At 40.0% G+C, this 15,452-nt stretch overlaps 1 protein-coding gene and 1 long non-coding RNA gene across 3 annotated transcripts; one reads left to right on the top strand and one right to left on the bottom strand.

The window, feature by feature from the left end:
• The first annotated feature begins 3,841 nt into the window (after nucleotides 1-3,841).
• Nucleotides 3,842-15,431, top strand: ccm2l (CCM2 like scaffold protein). Of its 2 annotated transcripts, none has more exons than XM_071477475.1 (11): nucleotides 3,842-4,113; nucleotides 5,469-5,636; nucleotides 5,740-5,823; nucleotides 6,472-6,655; nucleotides 7,127-7,758; nucleotides 9,453-9,582; nucleotides 9,851-9,914; nucleotides 11,407-11,563; nucleotides 12,377-12,515; nucleotides 14,121-14,268; nucleotides 14,849-15,431. In XM_071477475.1, exons 1-11 carry the CDS (start codon nucleotides 4,084-4,086, stop codon nucleotides 14,982-14,984), a joined length of 1,872 nt encoding a protein of 623 aa, XP_071333576.1. In that variant the 5' UTR covers nucleotides 3,842-4,083; the 3' UTR covers nucleotides 14,985-15,431. The 2 variants fall into 2 exon arrangements, with proteins under 2 accessions (XP_071333576.1, XP_071333577.1); XM_071477476.1 differs by having other exon boundaries at nucleotides 3,845-4,113; nucleotides 14,852-15,431.
• On the bottom strand, nucleotides 10,475-11,424 carry LOC139621172 (uncharacterized). Its single transcript, XR_011690939.1, has 2 exons — nucleotides 11,286-11,424; nucleotides 10,475-10,613 (listed from the first exon to the last, which is right to left on the bottom strand). It is a non-coding gene; the product is annotated as an uncharacterized lncRNA (long non-coding RNA).
• Nucleotides 15,432-15,452: the final 21 nt, after the last annotated feature.

Raw genomic sequence — 15,452 nt, 5'->3', positions numbered from 1 at the left:
CAATATGTGCATTTCTCTTGTGTATATGTGTGTATGTACTGTGTGTATGTGTGTGTGTGTGTGTGTGTGTGTTTGTGTGTGCTGAAACACATTTGCAGAAAGAGCAAAGCTGCTGTAGAAGTTAACCTCATGTTCTTTATCAGTCATTGTACACTGACATACAGCAGCTGTACAGCTTCATTCATGTTCATTTATTTTGAATATTTTCACGGCTTCATCTTACCGTCAAACAACCCTTTCTTTTGGAACTACAGTTTGTGAACCGTTGAACTACTGTATTACGCCGCTGATCAGCCATCTGAGTCGGGCAGAGCTAAGCGTAAGTGCGCTTGTGCGTAGGTATGCAGAAGTTCAACGGTGGAAAAAATGTAGTTCCAATAGAGAGGGCACATTTGACAGCAAGATAAAGCTGTGAAAACATTCAAATTAAAATGTACACTTCAGCCCACAGCTGTACATCGCTCAGCTTCTGTGCTGGTGCTCCCAAACTGGACACACTGATCCGGATCTACTGCAGGTAAGGTAATACACTAACCTAACACCAGCCTACGTTAAATAAGTCGAACTATCACTTTAAACCTGAGCAGAGGTCTGATCACCAAGCTACGCCGTGGGTATCGAGGGCCTTTAAACACCAATTATGCACCATTTTAACTTTCTTACCTTTGAGTGATTTCCATAAACCACCAGGTCATAGTGGAGAAGAAAAAATCTTGTTGGTGTGTTTGCCACACTTTCTTTAATTATAACTGCATTTCCCAGTTGCCCTGTTGCTTTTTTACCCTGGTTTTCTTTCCCTCCCATCAGTCTTTCTGTCTTTTAACCTTCTGCCGTCGACACTTAACAATGAGAGTCTCAGCTCTGTTTTCTCCGGATAAACTGTGTCCTCTGCCCTTTTTTGCTTTGAAACAACTGAGCAGATTTCTTCAAATCCCTCTGGAGAACGGGAATAGCACCCCCACAGCTGGACCCATACAAGAGACACTTCAACACTTGCTTGTCTGTATGAAATATTTAGTTTTAGAAGTTTGGTGACGTTGGTAGGAATCTTAGTTTGGTGCAGAACTTTTGAGTTAAGGCCCTGGCCAAGTTTTTCAGGTCTGAGACGGGGGGGGGGGGGGGGGGGGGGATGAGAGAGAGGGAGGGAGGGAGAGAGAGGGAGTCCAGGAAAAAAAAGCAAAAAACAATCATGCGTGTGTGTGCATGTGTGCGTGCGTGTGTATGTATGTGTGTGTATGTGTGTGTGTCTCATGAAGGTCACAGGTTTGCTGTCATCTCTTCAGTCTCCATCAGTGTCCTGCTAAGAGGAAATGTCTTTTCTTCTTTCCTCTCCTCCTCTTCCTCCTCCTTCCTCCTCCAATTAGTCCTTATCACAGCGCTGCCTCCCTGTGGCCAAACCTGCTCACTGCAGCTGCACACTTCAAGTCCTGTTTGTTTTCAAATCTTACGCCTTTAAATTACAGATTACTAAAAAAAAACAGCATGTCACAGCAGGTATTTTATTTACTTTAGTTTTTCTATTTTTAATCTATCTTACTGAAAGGGCAAAACACCTGCTGCAATATCAACGTTCCTTGTGTTAACAAGAAATGAAACATGCATATTTCCAGCTCAGAGGAGTACCGGTTCATAAAGTGCCTGAACTGAACCCAGAAGATAATACATTTAGGAAAATTATTGTTTTAAAGTTTATATAGTTATTATTTATTAGTATATAGATATTTAGGGATTATCACTTGAATTTAAAATAAGATTGTGTAGTTTAAAACCCTGAATGTATATGTATAACATTAAATAATACTTAATAAGCATTGTTTGTATTATTTATGAAATGTTCAACTCTCAAAACATATAAAAATCTGCTGCATAAGGACTGTGTGGGTTTGATTGATCAGAGTCTTATATTGCTAAAACTCTGATTGGTGCAGTGACATATGTGACAAACTAAGCCCCACCCACTTTAAACCAGTGAGAAAAGTTTCTCGTGTGAATTAACCAAAACTCAAAAAAATGTTGGCAGAAAATATTTATATCTCACAGCTGACAGGAAGACACAGACAGAAGAAACAAGTTTGGGTCTGGAAAGCATCTTTTCTCCAAACTAGAAATTACATCATCACTTCAAATGTGATCAACACTAAAGAAATTAGCATTTAATTTGAGTATATTGTCTTGGCATCATTAGTGGTGGTAGTTAATTAAAGACTTGCATTAACACACTTGCAGCTAAATTTAAACATGCTGTTAAAGTTAACACTGAGTCATACTTGGAAAGAGAACCATGAAAGGCAGTGAGAACCAATAAGAACCAATGTCTCTGTGCACTGTCACTTTAAAGTGAAAACAACTATTGAAATGCCGCATGTTCAAAATGGCCACTACATAATACTACTGTTTTGATCATTGTATGTGAAGTGGTAGAATTTTACTATGTACATTTACTACCTGCTGTACTCAAGTACAAATGTGAGGTATTCGTACTTTACTGGAGTATTTTCTTTTCATGCAACTGTATACTTCTCCTCCTCTGCAATATTTACTATATTAATATTAATGTATTTACTTCACTACATTTATCTGAAAGCAGGGCTTTTACTTTTAATTGAGTATTTTACAGAGTGGTATTAGTACTTTTACTTTAGTAAAGCATCTGAATACTTTCTCTACCACTGCATAAGTGGTTCTTAAAGAAAAAGGACAACCTCGTGTGTAAGTGCATTAAAATACAGACAATGACGCTCTGATTTCAACTACATCAAAAGAAGCTAACAAACATATTTATATTGCGTATGAAATCACAAGTGAGAAGTTCCTCACATAAAGTGAAAGAGGGAAATAAAAGAGCAGAATAAAGTGTACAGCCCACAAAATAGAAACCCTAAAAACAAATGGGTTTAACATACTTTTTTCAGATGTGCAGTGATTTGGTTCCAGAGTGGAGGAACAACAACAACATCAGAATCACTGATATTTCCCAGCCTTGACTTTTAACAGTCAGAAGTCTCAACCCTGAAGATATGAGACTCAAAGATTAGAGGTGAACAAGCTCTTTAAAAATTAATAAATCCTTAAGTTGACAGGAAGCTAAATTTTAAATTTGCTGTATTAAAGCTAGATCAGATCTGCAGTGGTCAGCTCAGACAGATTTACGTAGTCAAGGTGAGACACAATAAAAGCACAAATAACTTTCTCCAAATCTTTAGGCAGCTGAGGAAAATGTAGAATTTATACAATGCTCCTTTGTTGGAAAATTCAGGACTGAGCAAGTAAAATCTCATCAAGCTCAAAATAGAGTTTGTGGGTCTATAGGAAGGAATTAAAGTCAGGTTAAAATATATAAATATAAAATATATAAGTCCAGTTCCAGCTTCTGTAAAAAAATATCATCACATCAGGTAAAGTTTTGAATAGTGTCGATGTAGATGAACATCTGAAAGTAGAGGTAATGAAAAGGAATTTTTTTTTTTTTTTTTAACATTGGTTATATTTTCATAGTTAAGCACAAACAGTCTGAATGTCAGATGCTGATTCTTGATTTCTGGCTGATTATTATCTGTTGGTACAGTCAGTACCAGTACAGTCAAACACATTTGCGCTTTCAAACTGTTCATTTTCCAGTTTTGCTGGACAATAAAACCAAGCTTGTAAAAACTTTTTGTTGTGTAAGTGTAAAAACCTTAGACGGGGTTAAGGGTGGGTTTAATTAAAGGTTCATTTTATGTGTATGTGTTATGAGCACGGAGAGAATGAACCTTATCAGTCTCTGGTGGAGTTTCCTCTTGGACAGGAAGTGGGCTTCCTCTGTTTCCTGTTCTCTCTTTGTGTGTGTGTGTGTGTGTGTGTGTGTGTGTGTGGCCTCAGGAGAGGTCTAAAAAGAACAATCAGTGTAGAAAGAGAAAGAGCAAGAATGAAGAAGCTGTAACAGAAGCTAAAATAACTCGAACAGAGAGAGACAGGGACACACAGGGAACCATGATGGAAAAAACAACTGAGAGACAAACCCAATGACAACAAAGGACAAACTGAAGCATAAAAATCCATTCAGGAAGAGTGTGACCGGGAGCGGGACTCTTCTGAACCACGATGGACTATGAACCAAAGAAATCCAAGAAGGTACAGTAGTTCTGTTCTGTCTCTTAATTTCCACATTGCATCTTGTTCAGGTAATTTGGACTGGGATGGTCAGATCCTGATTGTTCTCCAGAGCTAATTTAGTCACATTTCAGAGAGAACAGAAAAATATTTCTTTAAAAAAGGGACAGAAAAGCTCATTCCATAACACCTCGATCTGACCTGGACAGGTTGTTTCATTAAGCACATTCATTACAAAATCCAATTATTTCCCTCAATCTGCCTCCTCAAAAAAACTCTGGAACAAGAAGAGGAAAAAAAAACTCATCATAATCATCCTCTGTCTTTGTCCTCAAATTAAATCCAGCTGACTACAGAGATGTTCATCAGAAGTCAGCATCATTCTGATACATAGAGATCTGTGCTTGTTATTATTCAGCAAGAAAGACAAGACAGGTTTCTGACACTAAAGCAAGTTAATTCCTTCTCTCTAATCAGCGTGTGCGCGCGTAATGTCCATTCTCCCTGTGCCCTGGAGCCAGAGTATATTAATGTGTGTTTGTGTGTGTGTCAGTGGGTGTCTAACAGTGTGTGCTGTGTTGTCAGTGAGTCTCAGTAGGGAGCTGTCAGAGATCACTGCTCACCTGTCAATCACCGCTTGAACAGCCAAAGGGATGTATTGCATTAACACACACACACACATACGCACACAAACACAAATATACTGAGGCATGTACGAACACATAAATATTAGCCTCCTCAAACCCAGAACACCACCAGACTGCCAGAATGCTAAAATGTTGGACAAAATAAACAACATTCAGAGGATTTACTTATTCTTAGAGTTACTAGTACTCGTGCAAAAAATGTAAAGTCTACCCTGAGAGTGGTGCCAGAGGAAAAGGTTCATCCTCTGCAGAGAAGGAATGTGTTAAAACAAATAACTGTCATTGTTGATGTTGTGTGCAAGGATTGGCCTGATGGTACGAGAGAGAAGCTCATTAGGTCACCAAGCTCACAAGGAGACGCTGACCTTAGCCACAGCAGAGCATATGTCAGTATGCTAACGTGCCTATATTGACGATGCTAACATGCTGGTGTTTAATGTTTTACATGTTCAAGATCTTAGTTTACCTTGTTAGCATAACAACAGTTACTAATTAGCGCTGAACTGAAAGTACAGCTGCAGCTGAGAGGAATGTCATTAGTTTTGCAGGTGGTCAAACCAAAATACTTGACAATGGGAATTGTAGACCTGATGATAACACCAGACAAAGTCATTAAAATGCTTCCTGAGGCAGACATGAATATCTAACAAAATTAAAATTCAATAGTTGTCAAGATATTTCACTCTGTCTCGCTCTCTCATTGTTTGTCTCTTTATCTCTCCCCCCCAGGGTTTTGTCTCCCCCATTAAGCGGCTGGTCTGGTCCAAATCTGGTCGAAGGCCAGTAGATCGAGGCAGCATTTACCGCCGCCCACTGCACACTGTCCCCCTCTATCCCCCTGACTACGTCATTCACCCTGAGAGGCTCATCTTTGACTACGTAGAGAAGGAGGTCAAGGTAGAACACAATACAGAATACAATACAATACAATACAATACAATATTATATACTTGTGTCACCATTAACCTCATTTAAAAAAATCTTTACCTTTGACCTCTAGTTCCTTGGTCACCTGAACTGGGTGTCAGTTTCACTGAATCCCTCCAGCCGAGACGAACTGCTACAACTACTGGATACAGCCAGGGTTAGTAATACTTCATACATAATACTCAAGAAAAATAATTTATCTACAGCTAATCACTACTGAGGTTCATTATCAATAATGTATCTATCAATAATGTATCTATAATGAAGCACTCTTGAGGTTAGTAGAACCAATATAACTAAAACCAGCCAGGGTAAGTAATCAATATACTGTCACTAACTAATCAATTCTGGGGTGAATAATTAATAACAAATAACAATTATATCAATAATTTATAAATAATCCAAGCTAGGTTTAATTATTAATAATAATCAATTTATAACTAATAACATTGCCCTTCTGTAATCAATAACAAATGTAACTAATAACTGTTGCCATCAGTAAACATTATCCAACTTAAAGCAGCTCTCGTCTCAGACTGATAATTAATAATCTGTACATAACTGATCAGAGCCAAAGTTAGGAATCATTACTGTATTATTAACTCCATGATCAATAAACATAATTTGTAAATGCTAAAGTTAGCAAGTAAGTAATGTAATCAATATATATCAAAAGGCAGGATTTATCAATAATCATTTATTCTCTAATGAGTGTCAGTGTTAGTAGTCTTTATTTTGTCTTTTACTCAACATTGACTCAATAATCAATAACCTATAATCAGTCCTCCTGTGTGTTCGTCAGTAGCAGCTGAAGCTGCTGCCGCTGAAGACCAGCATTGATCAGGACTGTATCTTGAGTCTGTCTGCTCGCTGTCTGCTGCTGACGTGGAGGGACAACGAGAAGCTGCTGATGAGGATCCCCACGCACGAGATCGCTGCGGCCTCCTACCTGAGAGACGACGCACTGCACCTGCTGGTCCTCAAGACAGGTGAGCTCGCACCTGTGGACGAGACCCCGGAATGATAGCAGTTTTTTAAAAATGAAAGTTGCACTTTTCAGTTGACAAAATGAGAAAACAAGTTACAGCATGAACTTTAAGTCCTGAAACTTTCATATTTACAACTGTGAGAATGGTTATTCATGAAATGATCATTTAATATGATTTGCCTGGCCTTTTTCCTGCTGCGCCTTCATGACCAAGCAGCTTAGCTGAACAGAGCTGGTGGAAACAAATATTGCTTGGCCACATAGAATTATGGGATTTTGTGTGAGCTGTTTTGTAGTGGTCCCTCAAGAGGCTCAAGAGGAACCATTACCAGTAGTTCTTACACTTTAAAGGAACAGTTCAAGATTTTGTGAAATACTGTACTGGAGTTGGAGCAGGAAGGCTATTAACCTAGCTTAGCATACTTCTGAATATGCAAAAAGGTGATGTTTACATTATTTTTAAAACCCTCAGGTCTGAACGTGGACACTGTGGTTGCCGGGGACGACAGCCTTGACAGGAAAAAACCAACAGGCATCGATGGGCGACGTCAAACCATGAGCTGCAACGCCGACCCGCGGCCTGCAGGGGGCACTATGGAGCGACGGCACACCATCTGTGGAGTCGATTGGAGGCCATCGCTGTCCAGAAGTAACCACGACAAAAACCAGAACGTGGAGAGAGGAGGGGGAGGAGGTGGTGGAGGGGGAGAGAGAGGAGGAGGAGGGAGTTTAGAGAGGAAGAGAGTGGGAGGGAGCTGGGAGAGGAGGCAGCAAACACGTAAAACAGGAGGGAGCTGGGAGAATCGTAGAGCGAGACCCATGAGCGGGAGCTGGGGGGTGGGAGTTGGAGGAGCCGGTGGAGGGAGCTGGGAGAGGAGGCATGGAGGAGGTGGTGGAGGAGGGGGGAGCTGGGAGAGGAGAGGAGGAGGTGGTGGAGGAGGAGGAGGGAGCGGAGGGAGCTGGGAGCGGCGGCAAGCCTGCACAGGGAGCTGGGAACGGGGTAAGAGCTACGGCAGCTGGGAGAGGAGGAACCACAACCCGCTGGAGCCCACACCCTGCCCTGATGCATACTGCAACCTGGTCATCCTGGCTGTAGAGAACAGGGTGGGTCTCCTGACTGATGATTGACTGAGGTTTCTCATGCTGGCTGGACGGACCACAGGCCAGTGCTACATTCTCTCACAGTCCCCTAGTTTGGCTTTTTAGATAATATCCTCATTTGCTTTCTTCCTGAGAGTTAGATGAGAAGATTGATTAAAAAAAAATTAATACGCACAGCACTTGAGCCAGGAGGCAATTAGCCTAGCTTAGCATAAAGACTGGAAGCAGAGGGAAACAGCTCTGTCCCAGTTTTGTTAGGGTTTAACGAAGATACAACATGTAAATAAATGAACTTTAAAGGGCCTATTTGTAAGTTTTCGCTGTTACCAAACATAGTTTTGTGCCAGTAAAGGGTGGGGGTGATTGTTGCTTGATAAGAGAGTTGGCTATCATTGTCTTTATGATACGAGAGGTGATAATCATTCATGTTGAACCTGCAATGGTCCTTGCAGACTGGTAAGTAAACAGCTGTTAGCGCTAACACTGGCTACGCAGCAATAGCAAAACTTAGCAAAATTAGCTCTTTTGAGGGTGGTTTGGGGTGTATTTTTTAAATTTTGAACAGAGTCAGGCTAGTTGTTAAACTTCTGCTTTCAGCCCTTATGCTAAGCTAGGCTAACCATATCATGTCTTAACACACACCACATCCACACTTAACACACAGACATGAGATTATCTCACCTTCGAAAGGAAAGCAAATAAGATAAATAATAAGCCTAAATATTGAACTGTTACTCCAAGCACACAATGGGAATATGCTCATTAGTTTTACTTTCAGATGAGCAGAAACTTTGACCTGCTGGTGGTGCCAAAGACCACATATTTAGATTTACATTAAAAAAAAAAAAATTCATCCAGTGACAGTGTGGAGAGTGTTGGACCAAACAAACTTAATAACTTTCCACTGGACATTCAGTCTATATTCAGGTTCAAGAAAGAAAGAACAGCGACAGGAAATAAAACAATGAAATTAGCTCTTTCATCAGGGTTCACTAATCATTTGGCATCAAATCATGTTGTAACTGTGGAAAGTAGGACAATACTGATGATGCTCATTCCTCTGCATACACACACAAACACACACAAACACACACACACTCGTACTAAGACTGTGTTGTTGCATAACCTGAACCACTGCATCAGATTTACAGCAGAGTAGCTTTGCTATTGGATTTGTGTGTGTGTGTGTGTGTATGTGTGTGTGTGTGTGGCGATAGGGTTCGTCTATCATTGTTAACCTCATTCACAGAGCTATAATTTGTTTGGACTGGCAGCATTAGTGTGTCAGTGTTCCGTTGGCTCTCAGCTCATAGACTCCAGTCGTGTTTCATCACGACAACAGACTGCTGTTATCGTCTGGGTTTTGCTTGGTTGCTGGTACAAATCCTTACATTCATTATTGGGTGCCCTTGAACATGGCACTAACCATTGCAGCTGCAGTGAAGCTGCTCACACAGCAGAACTTGTTTCGTACACTCAGCTAAAGTGAAATGGGGGGAAAATCAGGGTCCAAAACATAAAGAAAATTCAATGTTATAATAATGATAAAAGTATTTTCTCTCACTGCTGCATATCAACAAAGCTGTGATGTCAGACAAGATCACAGCTGTTATTGATGTGGTAACTAATTCAGCATGATGTTTGCTTCTGTGTGTGTGTGTGTGTGTGTGTGTGTGTGCGCGCGCGCACGCACGCAGGATGCTGCAGAGGAGTACTGCTCTCTGATTTGTCAGATGTTCCAGATCATTTACGGCCATCAGACCATCGAGTGTGTCGACAGGGCGGGGTTTCATCACACCATGCCCGACCGCTTTTGGCTGCAGAGGAGTGAGTGACACACGGTTTCTGTTTGGCACAAGCAGAGGAAAATGTGGGGACAGAGGATCAACACTATATATTGTAATGAATGGTGAAATGGTGAAACTGTTCTCTTTGCAAAGCTCTGGAAACAGCTTTATCATTTTCTGTCCAACACCTGTCTAACACTGCAGCCTCTACCAGGTCTTTAAACTTCCTTCATCTCATCCTTCAGCGTCTTGGTTGGTTTTAATAGTAAACTGTGTCTAATTCTCTGTCTCTGTCTTTTTCTGTGTAGGTGACAGCTGTCTAAGTGACATGTCCTACAGTTACGATCCAGAGTTTAGCTGCTGCAGCTCATAGTGAGTAACATTTGGTCCTCACTGAAACTTCAACTGTTGTTATAAACTCACAGCTTCACAAGTTTTCTAACAGACATTTCCGGCCGATAGCGTTGACAACTTTTACCACATCAAGTGTTCTCATTAGCAGCTCATATAGCGTCAAGTTAAGCCATGATGTTGATTACAAAATTAGTTTTCAACACAGTGGTGGTGCCCTTCTCTACAGATCTCATTTTGATTTGCCAAATATATACTGACCTACTTCACAGACACTTTACAAACCAACAAAACAGAAACACACAATCTTGAAAAAAAACACAACAAAACACATTTTCCAAATACCATAAAACATGCAGCTTGGTGTACATAAATTACTATAAGTCAAACATAAATCTTCCTATACAATTCAAATAAGTGGATCAGGGCACAAACTAGGCCTCATTATTATTCTATGCAGATTCTTGTCTCATTATTATGATCCTGTCCAACATCACTAAAGCTCCAGATTTACAGTTTGAAGTCTGGGATTTTATACTCTCATAGCATGTAATGTTTCTCCTCATTTGGTTTCCACTTAGAAATTAATTTTTAATTTCAAAGAACCTTACAATAAAAGCCCAGAGAACTGATTTATCTTAATCCAGGGAAATCCTATATAATTGAGGTGCACAGCACAGTAAACAACAACTAACTGAGTGAATGATTGATTAGCAGCAACTACAAACTAGACCAGGGGTCGGCAACCTTAAACACTCAAAGAGCCATTTGGACCCGTTTCCCACAGAAAAGAAAACACCAGGAGCCACAAAACCCTTTGACATCTAAAATGAAGATAACACTGTATATATCACTTTTACCTTTATGCTATGTATAAAAAAACTATAGTGTGTTGCATTTATGAAATCAATGAACTGCTAAAGAGAAAACTAAATTTTATTTCTGCATGCAACAAAAACATTTTGAACTCCGAAAAAAAGACGCTTGGTTGAAGGTTACTTTCAAATAAAATACTCAATGTCTATTTGAGTTCTCCTTGTCAGCAGTGAAAGCAAATGAATCTGCCCACGTAGCATTAAACGTTCTGTTTTCTTCAAAAACTTTTCTTTCCTTGGATTTATCCATGGTTGGCCTACCGGGGGTCAAAAAGCTCAATAAATTGCATGCTGGCGGGTGTGATGCATATTTTGAGAGACAAAAAATTAAACACGTTTTATTTTACTGTTACAAGATCACCATAATCTTCAAATTTAGAATAACATTTAAAATACTAACAAACTAAAATAAAATAAATTTAAATTAAATACTCATTATTTATTTTCCAAAGCCACAGGGAGCCGCAGCAGAGGGATGAAAGAGCCGCATGCGGCTCCGGAGCCACGGGTTGCCGACCCCTGAACTAGACGAACACATCTATTAATCTATCTATCAGTTACATTTTGTTTTTATTAGATGATATTCTGACAATGATGTGTGAGCAGAGGTCGCCACTAACTCCACCTCTGTCCCTCAGCGATGGCTCCCAGGATGCCTTTGAGCTCTACTACAGTGAGACATACAGTGAGAGTTCATCTCTCTCGCTGCAGGACTCCCATCGCAGTCTGGCTTCAGCCAGTGACGCAGGAGACAGTAACCCCACCCTGCTGCTGATGCAGGAATACATGATCATAGTGAGTGTGTGTGTGTGTGTGTGTGTGTGTGTGTGTGTGTGTGTGTGTGTGTGTGTGTGTGTGTGTGTGTGTGTGTATGTGTGTGTGTGTATGTGTGTGTGTTTGAGTGTGTGTGCTTGCTTCCATGTCCTTTGTTCCCCACCATCATCCATAACACAGCTCTGCACAGCTTCTGCAAAGTGGAATAGATTCCATGCTTTTTTTTTGAAGCATTGTACTGTTTGAGATCAGTGCAAAGACAACTGGGACTCCATGTCATATGATGAAATTCATCAATTTAAATGTAAAGGGTGAGGACATTGTATTAAAATGTCAAAAAGTGGACAGATTATGGTACACATTAAAGAGTTTTAAAAGTTACAGATTAAATAAGATTCCAGTTTTTTAAATTTCCATAAGAAATTCTCTGTTTATGTAGAGGGTGCAGGATGTCAGATGAAAAGTAAAACCAACAGGACCCTCCAGCTATAACTGTTGGATTCTGGATGTGACCTACTGAAGCATTAGATGCACAACATCCCTACACATGCACAATCAAGTCACAATAGCAGAGGAAGAGATACTGTACATCTTGCTGTGTCTAAAACCTTTGTTTTTGTAATAAAATTGTATTTAATAACACATTTATAAACTAATTGTATTGCAGTTCTCTATGTGCACAACAGCTTTAAACCAGCAGAATACAGTTTGGACCTTGTGCCTAAGCTAAAGACGGTTAGCTAGTTGTAAAGGCATAAAAGACCTGATCCCATCAGAAAATGGCAAAATTTATCTATGTTTGCTCTCTCTTTGTGTTTGTGTGTGTGTGTGTAGCTGCGGAACAAGCTGAGTTCGGTGGAGTTGCAGCAGTTTGCAGTGTTGCTGAGGGAATACAGACTGGGATCAAACATTGACCACTTCTGCTCTGAGCTGCTGCAACTGTACGGAGACAACCGCAAGTTTCTACTTCTGGGTGAGCAACATAGAGGCGCACAGAGAGGGGGAGAGAGAGAGAGAGAGAGCAAGAGCTAATTAACTGACTGAAACTCTGCAGCAAACCAAAACCTATTATTTATTCTGTTTGTGTGGTAGTATTGCAGTGGAATACTGTGTGATTTTGTACACCTGGATGTTGACATGTGTGTATGTGTTGGTGTTGGTGTGTGTGTGTGTGTGTGTGTGTGTGTGTGTGTGTGTGTGTGTGTGTGTACCGCAACAAATTCAGCTCTGACCCACTTCCACTGAGGAAACCACAGCTTCCTTTTAGTGAGTGAGAGACAGAATGAGAGGCTGGTGTTTTTCTCCACACACCCTGTTAATGCTCAGTGGTGTATAATCATCATTATGAAAGGTTGAGCCAGAAAAAAACCAGACAAACATCAAAGAGATGTTGTCAATGAATGTGAACCTCAGGGTATTTGTATTTTACTAAGATGTTTGTTATAATAATTCACCTTTAAAAAGCTTCACTATTAGTTTAAACAATTATTCATGTCATTATTTTGTATTATCTTTATCACTATTTAAACATAGGTGCACTTTCACATTGAAGTCAGTAACCTCTCGTGCTCCTTACCTGACTTGGAAGTTAAATGCAGCCTGTTTTAAGTTGTGTTAAAGTGAAAACTGTTGTTTTCCTTTTTAACTTTAGAGGGCAGTTTTATGTATGTGGATGTTCTGCTTTATTATTTGCTCCTGTCAGAATAAATGGAGATCAACCCCCAAGAGATCACTAGTTGTCAGAGTTCATTACTAAGCAACAGGATGCAGACGTCCAGCAGTGACATGCAGAATTTGAATTTGTGGAAAAACGATTCAATCTTGGTGAAATCTGGGGCAGCAGTATGTGTCGCGTTCAGTGTGCACTGCTGTCAACCACAGGGACTTTTTTTTTTTTTTTTTTGATACAACCACTGGGAGTCACCAAGGTCAAGTGTTTTCAAAAAATACACAAAGCGGCTTTCAAGTGAAAGTGAACATTCACTCCCAGAGGCAGATTCATAAAGAAGGTTTGAGTTCATCCGCTCTGCACTGCCCTGAGTCTACAGAGGCCCACAGTGGGACTGATGAGGGTCACATAACTGATGCAGGAGGCCAAAGGTTGCACATTACTTTTCAGTTACCAAAGCTTGTATTGGAAAATTTGGACTGTAAAAGCCAGTTCAGTCAGAGTGAAAGTCTGTTTCTCATAGCAAAAGGGAGGGGACTACTTTCTGTGAGTACTATTAATTAAAATTGTTAAGAGAATACAGATCTCCCCAGATTGTGCTTCATAAAATCATGTTAGATTCTCTGTTTCACAAACACAGTGCAAGTGTACCATTAGAATATGAATTCAGTAGATGCGCATTTTGTACAATCAGGTATTTTGTTATATTAGCCTAGAATCTGGCCCTTTAACTGCACTAAAGTTCAAGTAAAAAAATATATGCTGTATATTTAGGAACATTGAAAGACTTTGTATTCTTTGTATTTCCTTGTATTAGTATTTGCAGTTTTACCCATCCAAACAGAATGCTGTACAAACAAAGTCATATTTAATTATCATAACTCTGTAACTCGTGTCCTTTGTTTCTAGGCATGCGTCCGTTTATCCAAGATAAGGACGTTGGAGTGTTTGAGAGTTTCCTGGAAAGCATTGGGATCCGAGAGGGAGGGATTTTAACCGACAGCTTTGGACGCATCAAACGCAGCATGAGCAACACGTCAGCGACGGCCCTGAGAGGGTATGTAGGTCAGGAAGTGTGCTTTGTGATCGTCACTCAGTTTGGGATGGTGCCCATGACCTACCCATCATTTTTATTCATGATTTTTAAGTCCATAACAGACAAGTTGAATAAATCATTTTCAATTTCAATATTTGTTACCTTTGACTGTCAGTTTTTACCTAGCTGGCAGCTTAGGGATAAGTCTGTTCACCATCATTGCCAAGGTTTCTGTGGTTGTGTTGTCTTCTAATATTAACAGTTTTTAAATAAACTATGGAGTTGTTACACTCTTAGATTTTTATATCGAAACCTATGAGAGGTGACGTCAAAGAAATCTTTTTAGGGGGTTGAGATTATGTGTGACAACTGTTGTTGAGTTAAGGTTGGTTTTGGTCATGGTTTTATTCACTGTGAAGCAAAACCAGTCCAGGTTGAGGCTGTGGTCCAGTTCTAGTACACACAAAAATACATTCAATTTCTTTTTGTAAAAATAAAATGAGAATTTCCTGTAAGTCACACTCATTCTCACCTGAACATCTGTGTAAGCAGTGAGTCAGAGAGCTGAGGAAGCATTTAGATAAACTGCTTGTTTTCCCAGCAGGTACGACAACTGCTCTCTGGCCTCAGGATCTCAGGAATTCAACCGACGCATCACTGACATCACCCACGACATCCAGGCGCTCGGCTTCCAGGACACACACGGAGACATTGAGGAGGAAGACTACTACCTCTGATGGAGGCGTTTGGTTCCACGTTGAATCTGGACAGTATCTGAACTCTGAGCCTACCTGAGTGCCTCTGAGCAGCATGTCCACGGCCCATGTTCTCTGCATTACAAGTCAGACAAACTGTAAATATGAATTGTCTCATGGAGAGGCCTGTTTAATGTCTTAAAATGCAGATCTTGCTGTGTTCACAGACAGGAAATCAAAACAACAGCTTGAGTGTAATAAAAGTAAAGTAAGACACTAATTCTGTTAATGATCAAAGTTAAATATGACTTCAAAATAGAGCCATGGTTAAACAATAGAATTTTTTTAATTTGCTAATTATAATTTACATGTTTTAAAACACATCACTGATACAAACATGAAATCAAAACGCCACTGACAAATGTCTTTCCTATGTATTTAAAATGAACCTTTAAGACAGAAATTAAAGTGTATTTAAAACAGAAATCAGTGAAATCTCAACCAGATCAT

The sequence above is a fragment of the Trachinotus anak genome, unplaced genomic scaffold (assembly GCF_046630095.1).
Source record: "Trachinotus anak isolate AG129_WGS33_773 ecotype Australia unplaced genomic scaffold, CSIRO_AGI_Tana_v1 ptg000004l, whole genome shotgun sequence".
Classification (NCBI taxonomy): domain Eukaryota; kingdom Metazoa; phylum Chordata; class Actinopteri; order Carangiformes; family Carangidae; genus Trachinotus; species Trachinotus anak.
The sequence above is the reverse complement of the archived record's forward strand: the minus strand, read 5'-3'. Positions and strand labels throughout refer to the sequence as shown.